The 20,132-nt window shown below is 36.2% G+C and overlaps 5 protein-coding genes across 5 annotated transcripts in view; 4 read left to right on the top strand and 1 right to left on the bottom strand.

The window, feature by feature from the left end:
- The first annotated feature begins 249 nt into the window (after positions 1-249).
- On the top strand, positions 250-3,343 carry LOC111447258 (1,2-dihydroxy-3-keto-5-methylthiopentene dioxygenase 2-like). The gene is made up of 7 exons (XM_023086304.1): positions 250-356; positions 1,455-1,566; positions 1,659-1,753; positions 1,911-2,025; positions 2,118-2,242; positions 2,847-2,917; positions 3,025-3,343. The coding sequence occupies exons 1-7, from the start codon at positions 339-341 to the stop codon at positions 3,089-3,091; spliced, it is 603 nt and encodes a 200-aa protein (XP_022942072.1). The 5' UTR covers positions 250-338; the 3' UTR covers positions 3,092-3,343.
- A 1,455-nt stretch (positions 3,344-4,798) lies between these two features.
- Positions 4,799-7,665, top strand: LOC111429716 (heat stress transcription factor A-6b-like). The gene is made up of 2 exons (XM_023065713.1): positions 4,799-5,209; positions 6,679-7,665. The coding sequence occupies exons 1-2, from the start codon at positions 4,907-4,909 to the stop codon at positions 7,408-7,410; spliced, it is 1,035 nt and encodes a 344-aa protein (XP_022921481.1). The 5' UTR covers positions 4,799-4,906; the 3' UTR covers positions 7,411-7,665.
- Positions 7,666-8,937: 1,272 nt separating this feature from the next.
- Positions 8,938-15,629, top strand: LOC111445307 (dymeclin-like). The gene is made up of 18 exons (XM_023083603.1): positions 8,938-9,430; positions 9,862-10,101; positions 10,392-10,455; positions 10,532-10,661; positions 10,738-10,879; positions 11,346-11,588; positions 11,684-11,768; positions 12,038-12,140; positions 12,360-12,485; positions 12,559-12,672; positions 13,401-13,519; positions 13,760-13,847; positions 13,956-14,048; positions 14,152-14,241; positions 14,368-14,487; positions 14,598-14,689; positions 15,034-15,091; positions 15,317-15,629. The coding sequence occupies exons 1-18, from the start codon at positions 9,241-9,243 to the stop codon at positions 15,401-15,403; spliced, it is 2,184 nt and encodes a 727-aa protein (XP_022939371.1). The 5' UTR covers positions 8,938-9,240; the 3' UTR covers positions 15,404-15,629.
- A 540-nt stretch (positions 15,630-16,169) lies between these two features.
- Positions 16,170-17,186, bottom strand: LOC111445323 (early light-induced protein 1, chloroplastic-like). The gene is made up of 3 exons (XM_023083628.1): positions 16,926-17,186; positions 16,750-16,833; positions 16,170-16,627 (listed from the first exon to the last, which is right to left on the bottom strand). Exons 1-3 carry the CDS (start codon positions 17,049-17,051, stop codon positions 16,283-16,285), a joined length of 555 nt encoding a protein of 184 aa, XP_022939396.1. The 5' UTR covers positions 17,052-17,186; the 3' UTR covers positions 16,170-16,282.
- Positions 17,187-18,474: 1,288 nt separating this feature from the next.
- Positions 18,475-20,132, top strand: part of LOC111445313 (transmembrane emp24 domain-containing protein p24beta3-like) — a 2,932-nt gene continuing 1,274 nt past the window's right edge. Inside the window, exons 1-3 of the mRNA XM_023083616.1 lie at positions 18,475-18,742; positions 19,489-19,675; positions 19,769-19,876. Of these exons, the coding sequence (XP_022939384.1) occupies positions 18,524-18,742; positions 19,489-19,675; positions 19,769-19,876 (514 nt within the window). The 5' untranslated portion in view covers positions 18,475-18,523. The remainder of the gene's footprint in view (positions 18,743-19,488; positions 19,676-19,768; positions 19,877-20,132) is intronic.

Consider the following 20,132-nt stretch of genomic DNA (forward strand, 5'->3'; position numbering starts at 1 on the left):
ATTAGTATTATTCGTTGACGTGTTTGTTTCTATATGATTTTTCAAAATTAGATAAGAGTGAAAAATAAATAATAAAAAATATAAAAATTAATAATCAATTGAGAAAAGTAATTTTTTTTCTTTGGAATTGATTTTGAAATTGGGACACACAAAGAAAGTATTTGTCTCAAGCATGAAAAATCCCAATTAATAAAACGTCACGATTTAAGGGTATTATCGTCTTTGTCTGTTCGAAGAGGCAGTATATAGCTTCTTCGTTTTCGCCTCTCTGCGTTGCCTTGAAGCGTTCCAATTTGATTGGGATTATTATTCGCAGAGGCCGCAGGTTGCAGTTGACGATGGCTGTTCCCGATAAGGTAAATTTATCTTTGTTGCTTATCGCATCGTTTCTTTCTGTATCTGTGATTGGCAGAAAATGCTCTGTTCGTATTTTTCATTGACAGTTTCAACTCGTTGTTTCCCAATTCGTTGCGATAAATGGTAATCGGCTTTGCATGCTTGAAATTTATGGAAATTTTTGGACTATTTCTTCTTGAAGTTTCATTTTTCTGTAGTCTAGCTCGAAAATTGAAGTTGTTTGGTTTACTTTGCTGTTGATTCCTAATATCTAGATGGTGCTGCCCTAGGCTGAAATGTTCGTACGCACCTTTTCATGTGGAATTGAAACTGATTGTGTTTTGGCTTCCTCCTTCATTAAGCGAACTTTTACGTACGCATTTCCGGGGGAAAATGCTAAAATTCTGGTTTGGATTTGGAATTTCAACGCCAAGTTTATCCGTTAAAGGAAAGTAATCCCGGTCGCCCGGGTTGATTTGGATTGATGTCTTAATTCATGTATCTCGCATAATTATCCAAATGTTATCGGGCTTTAGAATCTAACGAGTTGTTTGGAAGTTTTTGTTTCGAAACTGTTTTTATTAGGAAAATATGATATGGCCTGTTTCCTTACTTTTTTTAGTTGTTCTCCTTAGAAAATTACGGTGTTGCACAATGGCTTTGGCACTTGAATGTGGCTTTTCAAAATAGTTATTGCAAATATTGATACAGAAGCATCAATATTGTTCACGAATTCTCTGTTTTGGCGCCATTTGTACTTGGTTTGTAAGTTTGCTGGCACTATTGAAAGGACACCCTGGTGTTATATGTTAATGATGTGAATAATGCTCACCATCAAAATGAAAAATGCATTCATGTATGTGAGATTCTACATTGGTTGGAGAGAGGAACGAAGCATTCCTTATAAGGGTGTGGAAACCTCTCTCTAACAGACTCGTTTTAAAAACCTTGAGGGGAAGCCCGAAAGGAAAAGCCCAAAGAAGACAATAATTGCATGCATCGGTGATGTCTGATAGTTTTGTTCAGGGCCTTGCTGCTCTGAATTTGCTGTGTGTAGCCCAATTTTGTGTGTTTATCAATATCCTTATCATTACAATTCTTGAAACTTGCATTTACAGGATGCGAGAGAGGAAGTGATTCAGGCATGGTATATGGATGATAGTAATGAAGACCAGAGGCTTCCTCATCACCTTGAACCGAAGCAATATTTGTCCCTCCAACAACTTGATGGTAAGCCTGCTGAGAATAGAATAGCTTACAGTTGTACAAAGCTAAGTGATTTTAGATAGACTTATATTTTGTGAATTATGCTAAAATTTCAGAACTTGGAGTTCTGAGCTGGAGACTGGATGCAGACAAATACGAAACAGATGAGGAATTGAAGAAGATACGTCGTGATCGTAATTACTCCTACATGGTTTGTTTCTTTAACTTGTGTGTTCATTCCATTCTTCTGTATGAGAAAGCACATGTTCAATTGCTCGTGAAAATTGCTCGAACTATTATTTTTTTTCTTCAACAAGTTTGGTCTCTCTGTCTCTGTCTCTACTATTATCTCATTCTTTTATTGTCAGGACTTTTGCGAGGTCTGTCCAGAAAAGCTTCCTAATTATGAAGAGAAGATTAAGAACTTTTACGAGGAACATTTGCACACCGATGAGGAGATCCGTTACTGTGTGGCAGGGAGTGGTAGGATTAGTTATGTTTTTCTTTTACTAGACCTCAATTATGCATTATTTGTGTCTTCTAATTTTCATTTTCTTTGATGTGGGTGGATGAAGGTTATTTTGATGTTAGGGATCTGAATGATAAATGGATTCGCATTTGGGTAAAGAAGGGAGCAATGATTGTCTTACCTGCTGGAATTTATCATCGCTTCACTCTGGATTCTGACAACTACATCAAGGTTAGCATCACATAATAGAACAAGCATCATAAGACTCTGGATGCTTCTAAGTTCTAACCCCTTCTAACTATTTATTTGCATTCCTCACAGCATGTATGTTCACTTTACTCTTCTCCACTTCTTTGCCATGATTTTCACTGCATAATTTTTTTTTTCTAAAGACTTGTGTGAGATCCACATCAGTCGGAGAGGGGAACGAAACATTCCTTATAAAAGTGTGAAAACCTCTCTCCCTAGTAGACGCATTTTAAAATCTTGAGGTTGACGACGATACATAACGGGTCAAAACATACAATATCTGCCAGTGGTGGGTTTAAGTTGTTACAACTTGTCTGTCATGTTGTGTACTCCATTCAGTATACCGTGGATTTAGTTCATATTTGTTTTGTTTGGCTTTGGCTCGACTTGTTATATATATATAGCAACGGTAGGGTGAAGAAACTAGTCTTCCAACCAAGAAAAACCAATAATGATTCCTTGAAGCCCTCCTTTGGGTAGTATTAGGGCATGTTTGAGACTGATGTATTTATATATTGAGGCAAATTTATATTATAGTGCTTAGAAAAGGAACAGTGTTTCTGATGAGTCAAATTCATGTATATAGGCTATGCGACTCTTTGTTGGCGATCCTGTCTGGACTCCTCACAACCGTCCCAACGATCATCTTCCCGCGAGGTATTGCTAATGCTTGTAGTTGGTGCAGTCATGGATTTTCCCTGTGCCCCTTGCCATGGATTTAGCTCAACTATGAATAGCACTCAAACTCGTTTGCTGCTTTGCAGGAAGGAGTATCTAAAAAATTTTGTGGAGAAAGAAGGTGGTAACCAAACTATTAACGCTGCAGCTTGAACTCTGCTCGCGCTTCTGAAGTTGGATCGGGTCTTACCTGTCGAACCCGTTACTATTTGTATGGTCCGGTATGCATGTCCTTTCTTCGGTATGCCTGTAGCTTGTCATACTTTGCTAGTAATGCCTAGGCTCATGCAAAAACTTAAATAGTTTGTACTCTGTCGTTCATGTGCTGTTTCTGAAATATATGTAATCCTAGCGTGTGGTATAAGATGGAATAAAAATTAAACAATCAGCCGTGTTTGTGCATTATTTTGTCTGAGTGTTTGGTAATGGTGGTTGTCATGTTCCCTGAACTTTCTTCTTACAAAGTTTCGTAAGAGGGGACGAATCGTCATCCGTCTGTTTAACAGGGAGAAATCATTCACGAGTCGATCGTCCTAGAAAACAGAGAGTCCGTGTGGGAAGATACATAGAAATGGAGAGTTTTTGCGCTTTGACTTTTCGTGTCGAACACAAGATTAATATTTTAATGATTTTTCTTTTTCAAAAATAATTTAAAACATTTACCTAAGATTATTTTAAAAATTTAAAATATTGTAGAGTATTATTAAATATAAATTTAGAGGATTTTAAATATATCATAAGTTTTTAAAAAAAAATATTAGATGCTTTTTAAAATTATTATTATTATTTTCAATACTTGAATAATAGTGAAAGGAAAAATAAAAAATAAAGGAAAAGAAAAAGGGAAAAAAAAAGACAAAAATAAAGGTAGTGTGGGGTCTGTTCTTTCTGAGGAGGTTCTACACAAATCCTCCATCTGTTTTCTTAATAAATAAAATAATATTTACAAAAATATGGTGAATTTAGTTCCACGTCATTGACTGAGAATGATGCCCCATCAGCTCATTAGTTTCATTATTATAAGAAACCACACTCCCCCATAACCCCTTAACCTCCCTCCACGTGTCCCTTCCACCTGTTCAATTTCACTTTTTTATTATAATACCGAAAGGTCTGAATCAAAATAGTATTTTTTAAAATTTTCTAAAATCTGGGTTCTACAATTCCAAAAATATGATTTTTCCATTGCCAAAAAACTTCAATTTTTAATAAAGTCTTCAAATAATTATGCTCTCGTGATTTTTTTTGGACCATAACAAAAACTTCCAAGAATATCATTTCTTTTTTAATCCACGTGTAATCACTCTATTGGATCTTTATTGCTATCTTGTAGCTGACGTGTCCATCCAAAATCCTAACTTATAAAACACATTGGTTTGGGTGCCACCCCACCAAACTACCATCTTTGACTCACCCCTCATTCCACATTCGCTTTCAATTTTAGATAAGATTCCTAATCTCTACCTAAATCGCAACTGCGCGTAAGTTCTAACTTAAAACATATTCGAGCTTGAACTTGACTTTATGTTGCACGTAGAGAGGATTTTGGTTGACGTTATAATTCTAGAATCTTCTAGACCCAATTTTTCTTAAATGCTCATTGCAATAGGGAGCATAAGAACACAGGGTCGTTTTGAATTGTGCCGCAATAAAAGAAAAATAATGATGAGATTTAAAAAAAAAAAAAAAAAAGCCCAAATGAGAAGAAATATCTGTCATCTTAATTGAAATCTTATTAGATGCCATGCTCAAAAGGGAAAGGGCTAAAATGGAAAATGGACCAAAAAAAAGAAAAGTAATACACTTTTTTGCATTTCATTTGTTTCTATAATTAGAATTGATTCTTTCCTCCATTCAACACCTACCACTACTACTGCTACTCTCTCTTCATAATATCCTTCACAGTTTAGATTTTCAATTTCCACTAAATTGAGAGTGAATTTCAAAAAATTAACGACGACCCAGATCATGAATCGTCTCCGCCGAGTGAAGGAGGAGTTTCCGGCGTCGAATTCTGCATTTTCTAACGGAGCGCCGTCGCCCACGGTGGCTCCTCAGCCGATGGAGGGTCTTCACGAGGCCGGTCCTCCGCCATTTCTGACCAAAACATACGAATTCGTCGAAGATTCAACCACCAATCATATTGTCTCTTGGAGTAGAGACAACAACAGCTTCATCGTTTGGGATCCTCAATCCTTTTCCTTGACCCTTCTCCCCAAATACTTCAAACACAGCAATTTTTCCAGCTTTGTTCGACAACTTAACACCTATGTATGTTTTCTTCCCCTTGATTTCGATTCTTTTAAGGTTATTGGCCAAACGGGTGTTCTTTACAAATCTCCGCCTTGATTTCGATTGTTTTAAGGTTATTGGCCAAATGGGCGTTCTTTACAAATCTCCGCCTTGATTTCGATTGTTTTAAGGTTATTGGCCAAATGGGTGTTCTTTACAAATCTCCGCCTTGATTTCGATTGTTTTAAGGTTATTGGCCAAATGGGTGTTCTTTACAAATCTCCGCCTTGATTTCGATTGTTTTAAGGTTATTGGCCAAATGGGTGTTCTTTACAAATCTCCGCCTTGATTTCGATTGTTTTAAGGTTATTGGCCAAATGGGTATTCTTTACAAATCTCCGCCTTGATTTCGATTGTTTTAAGGTTATTGGCCAAATGGGTGTTCTTTACAAATCTCCGCCTTGATTTCGATTGTTTTAAGGTTATTGGCCAAATGGGTGTTCTTTACAAACTTTACAAATCTCCGCCTTGATTTCGATTGTTTTAAGGTTATTGGCCAAATGGGTGTTCTTTACAAATCTCCGCCTTGATTTCGATTGTTTTAAGGTTATTGGGGTTATTGGCCAAATGGGTGTTCTTTACAAATCTCCGCCTTGATTTCGATTGTTTTAAGGTTATTGGGCAAATGGGTGTAATGGGTGTTCTTTACAAATCTCCGCCTTGATTTCGATTGTTTTAAGGTTATTGGGCAAATGGGTGTTCTTTACAAATCTCCGCCTTGATTTCGATTGTTTTAAGGTTATTGGCCAAATGGGTGTTCTTTACAAATCTCCGCCTTGATTTCGATTGTTTTAAGGTTATTGGCCAAATGGGTGTTCTTTACAAATCTCCGCCTTGATTTCGATTCTTTTAAGGTTATTGGCCAAAGGGTTGTTCATTACAAATCTCCACGATTGTGATTGTTAGACGAACACGACTCTCCACAATGCTATGATATTGTCCACTTTGAGCATAAACTCTGGCGACTTTGCTTTGGACTTCTCCAGAAGGCCTCGTGCCAATGGAGAGAGTATTCTTTGTTTATAAACCCATCAACACCTTTCCTCGAACAAAGAACGCCTTCCCTTAATCGAGGCTCGACTCCTTTAGAGTTTTAATCATTTTTGACTGCCTTCGAGGAGGCTTGACTCATTTTTCTTTTTGGAGTTCTTTGTTCGACAGTAGAGGATTTGTCAATATTGGCACGACTAAGTTTAGGGCATGACCCTTATACTATGTTAGACGAACACGACTCTCCACAGTTGTATGATATTGTTCACTTTGAACGTAAACTCTCGGGGCTTTGCTTTAGACTTATCTAAAATGCCTCCTACCAATTGAGAGAGTATTATTTGTTTATAAACTCACCAACAATGATATTGTTAACTTTGCTTTAAAATTTTCTAGAAGGTCTCGTATAAAAATGTATTACTAACAATCGACCAAATTTATTTTCTTAATTTTGGTAGGGATTTAGGAAGATTGATCCAGACAAGTGGGAGTTTGCTCACGAAGGTTTCTTGAGAGGGCAGAAGCATCTTCTGAAGCTGATTCGGAGGAGGAAAACGGTGCAACCAAATGCCACTCTCCAAGCTCCGGACCCTTGCGTCGAAGTCGGGCGCTTCGGCCTTGACGGAGAAATCGATCGGCTGCAGAGAGACAAGCAGGTTTTAATGGGGGAGCTGGTAAAGCTAAGACAACAGCAGCAAACCACCAAAGGGCAGCTCCAAACAATGGAGCGCCGCCTCAAAAAGACAGAGACAAGGCAGCAACTAATGATGAACTTCTTAGCAAGAGCAATTCAATTCCCTGATTTCATCCAACAACTCATCCACCAAAAGGACAAGCATAAAGAGCTTGAAGAAGCCATCAATAGAAAACGAAGACGACACATCGACCAAGGCCTTTCCCCAACCTCCGACGAATATGACGAAGAAGACAAGGCGCTGTTCTCGAACGACATCCATGTGGATGTCGAGCTACTAGCCGTTGAGATGAACCAAAATAACCAGCATTTTGCTAAAGAAGAAATGGGTGAAAAAGGAGATGAAGTAATGGATGATGGGTTTTGGGAGAATTTGTTGAATGAGGCTAATGAGGAAGGGTTTGGAGTTCATGGGTTTGATGAACAAGATGATGAGGTTGAAGATGGAGATGAATTGGTCGCTCATTTTGGGTTTTTGAATTATAATCTTAAATAGATGATGGATCGTAATTTTTTTATTTTTATAAATAATCGGGGTTCGGGAGAGCGGAAATATCTCAAGTGGGCTCGTTTGGGAAGAAAGATGAAGTGCAATATGTAGAGCACATGTAAGATACAGTCGGATTGATCACACACAGAGATATCTAAAGATCGAGAGACATGAAAGTAACAACCTTCTTTTATTGCTGCCTCCCACTTAGGCTACTACTACTACTATGATGTGAGCGGTTCAAATTGGTTTGATCTTTCCCAATTATTCTAATCGGAACTTGTACGCATCATTTATACTAGGTCCATGCATAAAGGTCGTAGCTTCACCCAATTAAAACGGAGTCGGGTTATAATTATTTTTAAAAATTAAATTTATTTTCATAAATTTCTATATAATAATTTTTATTTTGTAAATATTTGAATTCTTAATCAAATTTTAATAAACAAAACTGATTTTAAAATTTTATTTATTTTTTTAGTTATTGAATTTTTAAATGGTTTATAGTTTTGATATTTGTTATTTATAATATTATTCATCAAATTAAGATATATTAATTTTTTAAAAAGATTTTAAGTTTCATCCCACCAAACAAAAACTCTATTTTCTTTATTTTCAAATTTATCAATTTATATATTTTTTAATTCAGAAAATAATTAAAAGCCCATCTTTCCTTTTAACCAACAAAATAATTAAAATTGTCGGTCATTGAATAATTGGCTTATACATTAAAAAAAAAAAAAAAAAACCAATTCCACCGGCGATTTTCTGGGCCCCCGACATACCCACTAATGGGCCCATCATTCTATTGGCAGCCCAACTTGTATTATTTCTCTAATCAATCTCCATCGAACCGTCAGCATCTCATTTCTCTATTTTTGTCCAGATCTCAGCCGCTGATTTCGCGTCACTCCCAGAAGGCGCCAATCAATACAATAAACTCGCACACACCTGACTAAAACTCAGACGACTTTGACTATACTTTAATTAATTAAGCATTTAAAATGACGTGTTAAAGCCACATGTCTTTATAGCTAAGGAAACTATCTTCTCTTTGTGCGCCAAGTCAATGTCCAATGGAGTTCATCCCACGTCAAGCGCTAAATCAAATTAATTAAATTATAATAAATTTAATTCCTTAAACTTTCAATAAATATGACAATTGACTTTATGGTCATTTTATTATTTACTCTTTTTTTTTTTTGCATGAAAATTATAGTTTTTATTTGACAAATATTAACAAGAAAAAAATAATTTTTTATTTACCCAACTAAAATTAAGGTATGATTTTTTGTTTGGCCTCTTTTATGGGTAATTAAAAAAATTATTAAAATTTAAAGTTTTTGGTATTTATAGGCTTTTTAACCACTTTTAAAACGGCGGATTCAATGAGTGTTAATTATAAATAAATAATTTAGAAAACGCGTAATTTGAAAAATAAATATTGACATAAATAAAATAAATGGATAAAACGAATAAGAATATTTGGAAATTGGGGTAAATTTTTATGACGCATCGACTTCGTTAAACCGATAAAACCATTTTATTTTTATTTTTTTTATTTGTTGTTCAGTTCTGTAAGCCTTCGATTGAAAGCTGTCCCGGTTTCTCACCAATTCTCCTTGTTTGTTACGAACGGGGAAGGATTCTTAGTTTTCTTGGTTGTAAGTTTGATCGAGCGTCTCAGATTTTCTTTACCTGTAATGCCGTCGGTGTGAATTCACTACGGTTTGAATTTTCTTGTTTTTGGATTCTGATCGGCATTCACACCGTACTGAAGGAGTGAGTCAAGAATCTGAGTGTCTAGGGTTTTCGATTCTGTTGCTTGGTGTTTAGATGGGGGCTGTGCCTTCTACGCCGCGCCGGACTAGCTCGCGGCCGCAGGATACGGCGGAGTACTTAATCGGAACTTTTGTTGGAGAGGAGTCTTTCCCCATTTCTTCTGATTTCTGGCAGAAATTGCTTGAACTTCCTCTTAGCCTGCAATGGCCGACTCACCGCGTTCAACAAGCTTGTGAGCTACTAGGTCGGTTATGGCTTTTAATTGCTCTAATTGTTTAGAGTTGGATTTTGTAAGCTTAAACTATGTCATGCAGTTGGTTTGGCTACTAGGGAGGACGGGATATCCAATCGAATGTGATCTAGCTTCTGGATTAGTTAGAGTTTTTTTATGATAGTGGACACGATATGTGCCGCATGAGATTCCATTAACCTTTGATTAGTGCGTTGGTGCCATGTTGGAACTTTATGTGCTATGGTTCAAACTGACAGATTCTTGTGCTCTTAACATTCTTTTGTTATAGTTAAGCAAGTACTGAGTTTATAGCAATTGGCTTTTTTTGAGTGCTGGGCTGCGGCATTAGACATTAATACGAAACTCAAATTAAATCCAATTTCATGATTTTGCAAACCTTGTAAATCCCCTTGTATTTTTTTGGCTTTGTGTTGTTTGTGCAGCAACAAACAACTACAAGACGAGGCATCTTGCAAAGATTTTAATTCACATGGCATTGTGTTTACAAGAGTGCATGACGAACTCCGGAGCATCATCCTTGAATTATGAGAAAGCAATTAACGCGGTTCATATCTCATCCGTTTTCTTGAAGCACTTGATTGAAAATGCGAAAAGTGACAGAATTGAAGAATTATATCTGTCCTTGAACGATGGTGAATCAGCATCAAAAGATTTCTTAGGAGGTAAAACCTTTTTAGAACCATATTTTTCATTTATACTCTGTAAAATGGGAGTTGATAATATTACGAACTTGCTCTCCACATCTTAAAATAGAAGCAATTTCTTATGTGCCTAGAAATGGTCAGTGTAATCTCATCGTTTCAGTTGCTTTTGCTTGTTTGAGATTATTTCTATCATTAACTTCCATTTCATGGTCTGTTACCGAACCGGCATGCTTAGCCGTGTTTGCCGAACGTTCTAGTTCTCTCTGAAGCACCATAGGCTTCATCCTGCCTCATTTTATATTTTGCAGATCAAAAACTTGAGGATTTTGTAATTCATTCTGTTCTTGGCTTTATTGGCTCAGTTAATACGAGGTAAAGTGTTGAATTACTCCCCTCCCTCGATGGAGAGAAATGTCTACTATTCTGAGTATGTACTTTTTCTTAATAGCGACGGGAAATACCTCCTCCACGTGGAGCTGCTTAACTTTATGCTAATTTCCATGTCAACTCAACTTCTTTCTGGTCCATCACCTAGACCAAAGGATTTTAATCCATTTATTGATGCAGCCATGTCTCAGGTAACTGGATTTTTAACTTGGTCAAACATCAAAATTTATAAGTTTACTGCTGCTAAGTTTCTAGTGGGATTTTCAGGACAGGGCCTTAGTAATTGTGGTCATGCGCAAACTACTACTGAATTATATAAGTCGGCCCAACGTACCTTTAAATAGTTCTTATCCCGTAGTTGCTGGTGGAAATCAGTCTGGCGTCTTGCAGAGAGTTGGTTCTGCAGCAGGTATGACACTTTTTCTTTCACTTTTTTGACTAAGCCAATAAGGATCTCTTTTAATATTATTTTTAATGGATTTTGTTGATTTGTCTTTGAATCTGATTTTTAGAGTTTTATGTGCCAAACTTTGTGTGGTTTCTTGCCTTTTACTGGTTTTAGTTCTCTGATTTTTTCGACCAAGATTTGGTTTTAATCAATTCTCTCACCACATTGCTATGTTTAATGCTTTTCTTGTCATTTCTTAAATTACTAGCTTCCATATGCCCATGTCATTTTGTTTCCTAACTAATCAGTAGAAGGCTTTTTTTCCTTCATTCATTCACCAAAAGTAACCAAGCCGGTGTATCCAGTTTGGCATGCGATCTATTGTATTTTTGGTTGTTCGCATGATTGTTGAATCTGGGATACCATTTGAAGCTTATGTTACTGATAAAAGCCTCTGCTAACATGTGTACCTTTAACCCTTCTACAGCAAATTTTGTGTTAATGCCATTCAACAACCTGGTCAGTTCAACTGCTCAAGGCTCAAGAAGTCCATTGGCTGATTGCAGTCTTCACGTTCTTCTTGTTCTCATTCATTATCGTAAATGTATTGTGAGCAATGGATCTGTAGCAAGTGGCGATAGCATTAGTTCAGATTCTCTTTTGAAAGAGAATTCAACCTTTTATGATAATCCCTATTGCAAAGCCTTGGAAAATGCATCTGATGTCGAATGTAAGATATTAGTTTTCCATGCTCCATCACTGTTTTTTTCTTGTTGTTTAGGCAGTTTATGTATGGTTGATGCTGGTTTATTTTGTGCTTAACAGTCGATCGTGTTGATACGGACGGAAATGCACATAATGGTCCACTTGTGCGGTTACCATTTGCTTTACTGTTTGATACTCTTGGAATGTATGTATTTGCTTTCTTGTTTAATAATTATTGATAATATTATGTTCAAATTTCACGTGTAAAGTTTTATGCATTCAGGAATCTAGTTGCAACATATATAAATTTAATTATGTTCATATATCATTTTACTTGGCTGTAGTACGAGGTTAAAAGTTAATATGTGCATATGTAGTATTATTTGCATCTATATACTTTTTTTAGGTGCAAAGGGTGATGGTACGAGACAACCCTTTTCTTTGAGTTACCCTGAACAGGATATGTATCTGCAGGTGCTTGGCTGATGAGGGCTCCGTTCTTCTTCTCTACTCATTATTGCAAGGGAATCCTGACTTCTTGGAATATGTTCTGGTGCGAACTGATTTGGATACATTGGTAAGTTGCTGGAGTTCAATATTGATCAAAGCAACGGTTTATTAGTGCGATGTTGCAACTAAGATTTCTTAGATGGTTTATGGGGAGTCAATTTGGATGGTTCACTTCTTTTTTTAAATACTGTTGCGGTGTTATGTTTGTACGTTGGTCATACATCCACTTTATACAGTTGTAACAACTATATCTTATTGCTCCTTCTGTTTGATAATCTATGAACAGTTGATGCCCATTTTGGAAGCACTCTATAATGCTTCAACGAGGTCATCTAATCAAATCTACATGTTACTGATCATACTTCTAATTCTTAGCCAGGATTCTTCTTTCAATGCGAGCATTCACAAACTTGTAAGGCCGATATCTGCTTACATGTGTTCTTGCTCTTATGAGGTTCTCTTAAGTTCTGTTACTATGTGCTCAGATACTTCCTGCAGTTCCTTGGTATAAGGATCGTCTTCTTCATCAAACATCTCTTGGTTCTCTGATGGTAATAATCTTGATCAGGACCGTACAATTCAACCTCTCTAAGTTGCGGGTATGATTTGACAAGCCCATCTAATTAAAGTACGATTTGAGTAATCACAATAAATTTTTTGTGTGGTTTAATATATAGATGATGATCATGCTCCTATGCCCTTTTTATATAATTTCCTGACTTGTGGAAGTCTAAACTGCTTGGGATTAAGCAAATAAATATGTAAATGCTTGTGGAGTGATTAATAGTGTTATCAATTGCGTGCCAATTTTGAGGTGTTGAGTTTATTTCATCTTTCTCTCTCTACTCTGCATCATTGGTTTATATTGAAGCTCGTAGTAAGTTTCATAACTTACTTGATGCAAAATATTTCAACATCAGATCAATCCTGAAATATGTTCCATCTAATTAAAGTACGATTTGAGTAATCACAATAAATTTTTTGTGTGGTTTAATATATAGATGATGATCATGCTCCTATGCCCTTTTTATATAATTTCCTGACTTGTGGAAGTCTAAACTGCTTGGGATTAAGCAAATAAATATGTAAATGCTTGTGGAGTGATTAATAGTGTTATCAATTGCGTGCCAATTTTGAGGTGTTGAGTTTATTTCATCTTTCTCTCTCTACTCTGCATCATTGGTTTATATTGAAGCTCGTAGTAAGTTTCATAACTTACTTGATGCAAAATATTTCAACATCAGATCAATCCTGAAATATGTTCCATTTCTTCTGCTTCTTAACCTACTTAATTCACACACTAATGTATTTGGTAATTCTTTGACAGGATGTATATCTCCATACTACTTGTCTTGCAACATTAGCAAATATGGCTCCTCATGTCCACCGTTTGAGTTCATATGCGTCTCAGAGGCTGGTCAGCCTTTTTGATATGCTTTCAAGGAAGTAAGACAATAATTCTTTCTGTTGGCTGATTCCCTTGTAATTCTTTATCCATTTCACTGTACGCAATGCTACTGACGAGGCATCAGAGATGAATTGCCACTTCCACTTTAAATGGATGAACTTGAGTAGCATGAACTTATTGATACCTTTACTCATGGACAACTCTTGTATCATAATTCATGGTTGGTCTTATGAGCTTTGGTCTTATGACCTGTTTTCTTGCTGTTAATTTTGGTGTAGGTATAACAGATCGGCAGAACTCAGAGACATTAAGGTTGATAATGTTAAAACCAACTCCACCGAAGTCAATTTCCCAACAGATGATGCGGTAATTCACTATAATTTTTTAGGGTACAAGTCAAATTCGTATTTGGATTATATGGATGGTCGCACAATATATTTAACGTGTTGCTGAGTTTGATTGTTTTCGTTGTAGTCAACTGAGATGCATATTTATACCGACTTCCTGAGGCTTGTCCTCGAAATTCTGAATGCTATTCTGTCTTATGCTCTACCACGGAATCCAGAGGTACCATCATAGAAGCTGATGAAAGATCCAATAATTGGTTGTATATTTAGCTTTATTCTTATTGACTTCCCTCTTCTGTTATTGAATCTGTACACTTTGGCAGTTTGTATATGCAATAATGCACAGGCAAGAAGTATTTCAGCCATTCAAGAATCACCCACGATTTAATGAACTCCTTGAGAACATTTACACTGTATGTTTCAGAATATTGTATAATTCTCTTAATTTTATCTCCCCCATCCCTGTTAACTTTGCAATTTTGCTTATTAGGCTTTGCCAGTCATTTGCAGGTACTTATTTAATTGTTAATGCTGTGTAGGTACTAGATTTCTTCAATAGCCGCATAGATGCTCAAAGAAGGGACGGTGATTGGTCAGTTGAGAAAGTGTTGCAAGTTATCATTAATAACTGCAGATCTTGGCGTGGAGAAGGCTTGAAGGTGAGAAAAAAAACTCGATGTTTAGCTGAAAAGCCAACTTGCGCAAATGATTTTTGAAGATCAGTTTCCTTATTGCTTTTGTTTTCTAATACGAATTTATATTATTGTAGATGTTTACTCAACTACGTTTCACGTATGAGCAAGAGAGTCATCCCGAAGAGTTCTTCATTCCATATGTGTGGCAGCTTGTACTATCAACCTGGTATCTTTTCCTTCATGCTCCTTTTTATGCAAAATTCTTGTGTATTTTCATTGGAAAAATCAAACTAAAGTCTGTTGTCCCCATCATAATCCATGAGATTCTCATATAACCATATTTTAAAATGACTTTTCCGCATATCAGTTCATTTTAGTAATTGTTATATATATATATATAGATTTGAATCCTCTTGGGAACATTTCATGATTACAGTGATTTATCAATTTGTGAACTGAACATGTACCTCAGTCTCTTATTCCTTAGATTTTCTTTTGTTTTTTCTTTACATCAATCTGGTACCTGTAGCTAATCCATGGCTTCTTATATTCAACATCTGATTTGCTCAGTGGTTTCAACTTCGATGCTGGAGTCATAAATTTGTTTCCAGCTAATCTACCTTCAGAAGTAAGTTCCTCTGAAATCTTAGCCAACTTTAGTTTGAAGTTTGGCTAAAAGTTTTGCTAAATTTGAACTGTCAAAGCTTTTGCATTTCTAAGAACAAGAAATTAAAATATTCATCCAAAAGTTCTTTTAAGTGATCAACAAAACTGAAATCTTTTCAAAGTTTGATTTGCAGAGAATACATCTGAATTGAGATCATTATTTAACTCAATGTTTACACAATCACAGAAAGAAGATGATGAAGCTACAACGCAAGATGATGATAAGCAACAAAAAGGTGAGCCTCACAAGTTGGCGATCTACATCGACCCTTAGCAGCAGATGCAAGGTATCATCACAATACCCTCCTACCCCCGCCCCGGCCCTATTAGAGATGTGGATGGTTTATGGTGAATATGTATATAGATGAAAATATATTCATCCATTCTTTTCTGTTTATATGTTTTGAAGAAAGAAGCCTGTCCACTGTAGATAAATCTTTTTGAGGAGATAAATTGTGCACTGAATAAGAGACTACGAGCAATATAGTATCAAGATAAAAGCTTTTTTTATTTAAAATAAAACAGATAAATATCACCAAAATGTCACTAACAATATGAATTTTAAATAGTTTTCACATGTAAAATACTTATTTATTTGTTTGCATTTTTAACATTCATAGTTCAATCTATATATTATTGCATGAGAATTTAACATTTTCTTTGAAATAGTAATTTTAACCTCTGAAATATTAATAAGATAAGTAATAAGGATTTTGAATCATGAGGTTATATAGACATATGTATGAAACTCCACGTATACGTTTTTTTCGTCATCTTCCTAATATACTATATTTATCGTATGTAGTTGATTGTCATTTATTATTGATGGTGATATATTATTATTATATTAGAAATTTTTTTACATGTACTAATAATGTTAGACATCTTATAATGTGTATATCATTATTACAAAAATTCAAACGGAGTTGATGGGTTCATAATTATTCCTATTATAAAGTGAGTCCTAATATGTTCAAATTAAATGTTAATTAGTGCACTAATAGCTATTGGTACACATAATTAATTAGAAACACAAAAAATAACATATAGGCAAACGAAGAAGTATTACTAATAATCATTGTTACAGAAAACTATTAAGTAACATATTCGTTGTTCTCTTAGAGACATCGAATCTACATCTCAGAACTACAATCTACACGAGGCTTCCACCCTTGACAAATTCAGTGAAGGCCAAAGCTACGAGCCCCAACATCGCAAACCTCCCATTCCACAGCTCCGCGTCGGATGTCATAAGCCCCTTCGACTTAGACTCCACACTCACCCCTTTAAATAGCGGAATCAGCGATGCCAGTGTCAAAACCACGCTCGTTCCCACAAACCATGGAATTCCTCCGTTGCCTATTTGCTCCAATACATCCTGACCTTTCCATGCCTCAACCGCTACAGCGGCCACAAAGCCTATCATTGCTAGCCGCCCGTTGATTCTCTCTGGCGCTGGCCCGCTGAATGCGAGGACGTCCGAGAATTTCGTGCTCACCTGAGGATCATATTATCAGATTCGAAATTAACGATGATATTTAAAGACAATGTTCATCTACGATCTGTTACGGTTCGATCCGTCGATTGAGAACGGCTGGTGGATGTAAACGGATTGTTTACCTTCGGCTTCGGAGACGGTGGCGGAGGGGACGGATTTGACGTCGGCGGAGCTGGTGTAGGAATCGCTTGCTCTCTCTGCTCCTCCTGAGAGTCCAGTCGAATAAACAGATTTAGACATACATTAAGCCCTAGGTTGTATATACAAAGAATAAAAGTGAAGACAAAATAATGATTACCTCCGCCGTGCATCGCACACGGAAGGAGGCCGTCCTCCTGGAACACAACCGGTTCGTTGGTGTCCTAAGGGTAGTTCGAGATGCCGATCTCGCCGGAATGGCTTGTAATAATGCAGAAGTGGCCATTTCGCTCAGTTCCTGGGGGTTCAATGTCAACGGAGCAAAGGAACGGCGGAGACTAAGGGCAGTAATCGATCAAAGAGCGATGGAAATTATCGTATTGGCGGTGGAGCGCTTCTATGATGATGTAGATGAGGACCTCCGCGGGGTTTATATAGCGGGGGATGGGGCAGGGAGTGGTGGATACTTAGGTTCCACGTCAGCAGTTTCCATTCATTGCCAAATAAGGGAGTCACGTGGGTTGGATTGTCCACACATGAAAAAGTGTAATGGCGTGGCTTCCTAATTCACCAGAAGAAACAAAGGAGACTTTTGTACAGTGGGTTAAAGCTAGTTGGAGGAAGCTTCTAGATCAGTGGAAAAGGAGTAATTAGGGTTTCTTTTTTTCCTGTTTAGTGTTAATTTATCACTAAAAAATAAATAAAAATAATAAATAAATAGTGGAAGGAATGAACACTATAAGTATATGAAGTAAAATTCAACACTAGAATACCAATATTAAAGAATATTTAATACAAACATTAAAATTATGGGTTTATAGGTATAATTTGGGGCATCCCGACCGTCCACATAAACTTTTTAAGTGCCACGTGGGCAACAAACACAAAGTCTCATATTTGTTAAGGAAGACTGTAAACGTGGATTAGCTTCATTTTTATAAAACATTTTATGTGGAACAAATCATAAAGTCATAGAGAATTCTTTTCGTACAGTTAGACGCCTCAACATGAAGCTAATATGAATTTATGAGTCGACTCTTGCATCAATAATAAGAACACACCAACTTCGTATGTTTTTTTTTTTTCATTTTTTTTGGTTGAGTGAATATTAAGATTTGTTGATAAAAACAGACCAATCAACGTGAAGATCTTGACGGTTGACTATTCTTAATATTTTAAATATCTTTTTGATATTAAGAACTAAATAAATACTAATATAATAATACATTGGACAAATTTTTTTTAGTTCAACAATTATTACTGCATGAATATTTACATTGACCACTCGATCAATTAAATATATTTTATATTTCATCTCAGTTAAAATATATTGTTTTATTTTATATTTATTTATTTATTTGCCAATCATATCATAAACTATTGATTTTTGTTGGTTATATGGCAATCGGCTTTAAATTTATCTAAAAAGAGAAATTGAAAAAAGAAAAAAAGATTAGATATAAATGGGCCCATAAGAACAGTTGGCAACCAGTTAAGAAGCCCAATAGGCCCAAAATATAAGCCCAAAAGAACGATAAAATAAAGGAAAAATGGATTAGGTGATTAGAGATTTGAAAATTAAATAACTTTTTAAGCCGCCGGCTTATTTTCCAATATGTTCTATAATGGAAAGACTAGTTTTCAAAAAACAAGAAAAGGGTACTTTTGTAAATTGATTGGTGATTAGTGCTACTTAACCATTTATAAACTTCGGACTAAAGGATCCGAAAGGAAAAAGAAAACCGAGAAGGCAAGAAAATGGAAAGGAGGCTGAGAGAGACGGGATTCGGATATCTGTTGGCGGGTCTTCTTCTGGTGAGCCTATTCACCGGAATCGATTCAATTTCGGTCACTGTGAACGAGCTTGAATGCGTTTATGAGTACGTTTTGTACGAAGGCGACACTGTTTCTGGAAATTTTGTGGTGGTCGATCATGATATTTTCTGGGGCGCCGATCATCCCGGCATTGATTTCTCTGTAAATTCCTATCTTTTCTATCTTCAATCTGTTATTGTGTTTATGTTTGCATGTAGATGGATTTCATTACTGCCGATTTGTTGGTTGTGCTCGATTAAGATTGGATCTTAGATCGGGGGATCTTGGGATAGCGGGAGAGGGTTTAGTTTTAATTTCTGATATTTCTGGGAAATTTTATTATCTTTGTTATGAAATTGGCGTGGGAAAGAATGTGAGAGCTTGCGTGTTGATTTTGACTTTTTAAAACACGGTGGAAAATTTTGCCCTTTTGTTAATTCGACGTCTAGGGTTCGTTTGTTTGAAATTATGGCTTTGAGAGATGATATGTTAGATTGATAATTGGATTCTTTATCTTGTGAGCTGCGAGATGATTCGTTATTGAACAGTTTCTGATCAATAGATCCACAATTATAAGCCCCTTTTCGAGCCTGAGCGGACTGATACCCTGTAATTTTCTTCGTTTTTGAAATTGTATGGTTCAATTGTTCATGGTTTATAAAATTGGCGATCTCTTGCTCAAATTTTTGTTTTTATAAATAACTACGACGAGTCATGATTCTCAACTCAATTCCTTAGGTTTACTTTGTTGTTGTTCTTCTTCTTTTAATCTATGTGAAGCTACTTGTGTTCCTTCATTGTTTAGGGTTGGCTGAACATTGGGATGCCTGGAATTTCTTGTCTGATCGTTTTATATCGATGATAAAATGCTGTTTGAAGATATCCTTATATGGGTTATTTTCGTGCAGGTTACATCTCCCGCAGGTAATGTGGTTCACTCTTTGAAGGAGACATCTGGCGACAAGTTTGAGTTTAAGGCTCCTCGTAGTGGAATGTATAAATTCTGTTTTCATAATCCCTACTCGACTCCTGAGACTGTTTCTTTCTACATCCATGTGGGTCACATTCCGAACGAACATGACCTTGCTAAAGATGGTAATTGATTAACTTCTGCATTGCTAAAGTCTTGGTTGCCTGTGAGAAGTTAACACATTTCTCTTCTCACCTTGTTTTGGTCACTTCTTGCAGAACACCTAGACCCTATAAATGTTAAGATTGCTGAGCTTAGAGAGGCATTGGAGTCGGTCACTGCTGAGCAGAAATATTTGAAAGCACGTGATGCTCGCCACCGTCACAGTATGTGGTTTATTTTTACGCATGGTTTTGGTTTTATGAATTCTTTTGTTTATGCCATTTTTGGGAATTCTTGCTAGCAAATGTTGAAAACGCGGGCATTATATTGAAATCACTTTTCTTTTTTATTACTAGTCTAATATTAATGTAGAGGCATAGGCAACTCACAAGCTCTCACATAATAAAATCGCAATCTGCCTTCATTTTACCACATTTTTAGGCTTGTTTTTGTATGCCCTAGCACCCCCCCCCCCCCCCC

This window comes from Cucurbita moschata, unplaced genomic scaffold (assembly GCF_002738365.1).
Source record: "Cucurbita moschata cultivar Rifu unplaced genomic scaffold, Cmos_1.0 Cmo_Scf00001, whole genome shotgun sequence".
In the NCBI taxonomy this organism is placed as follows: Eukaryota; Viridiplantae; Streptophyta; class Magnoliopsida; order Cucurbitales; family Cucurbitaceae; genus Cucurbita; species Cucurbita moschata.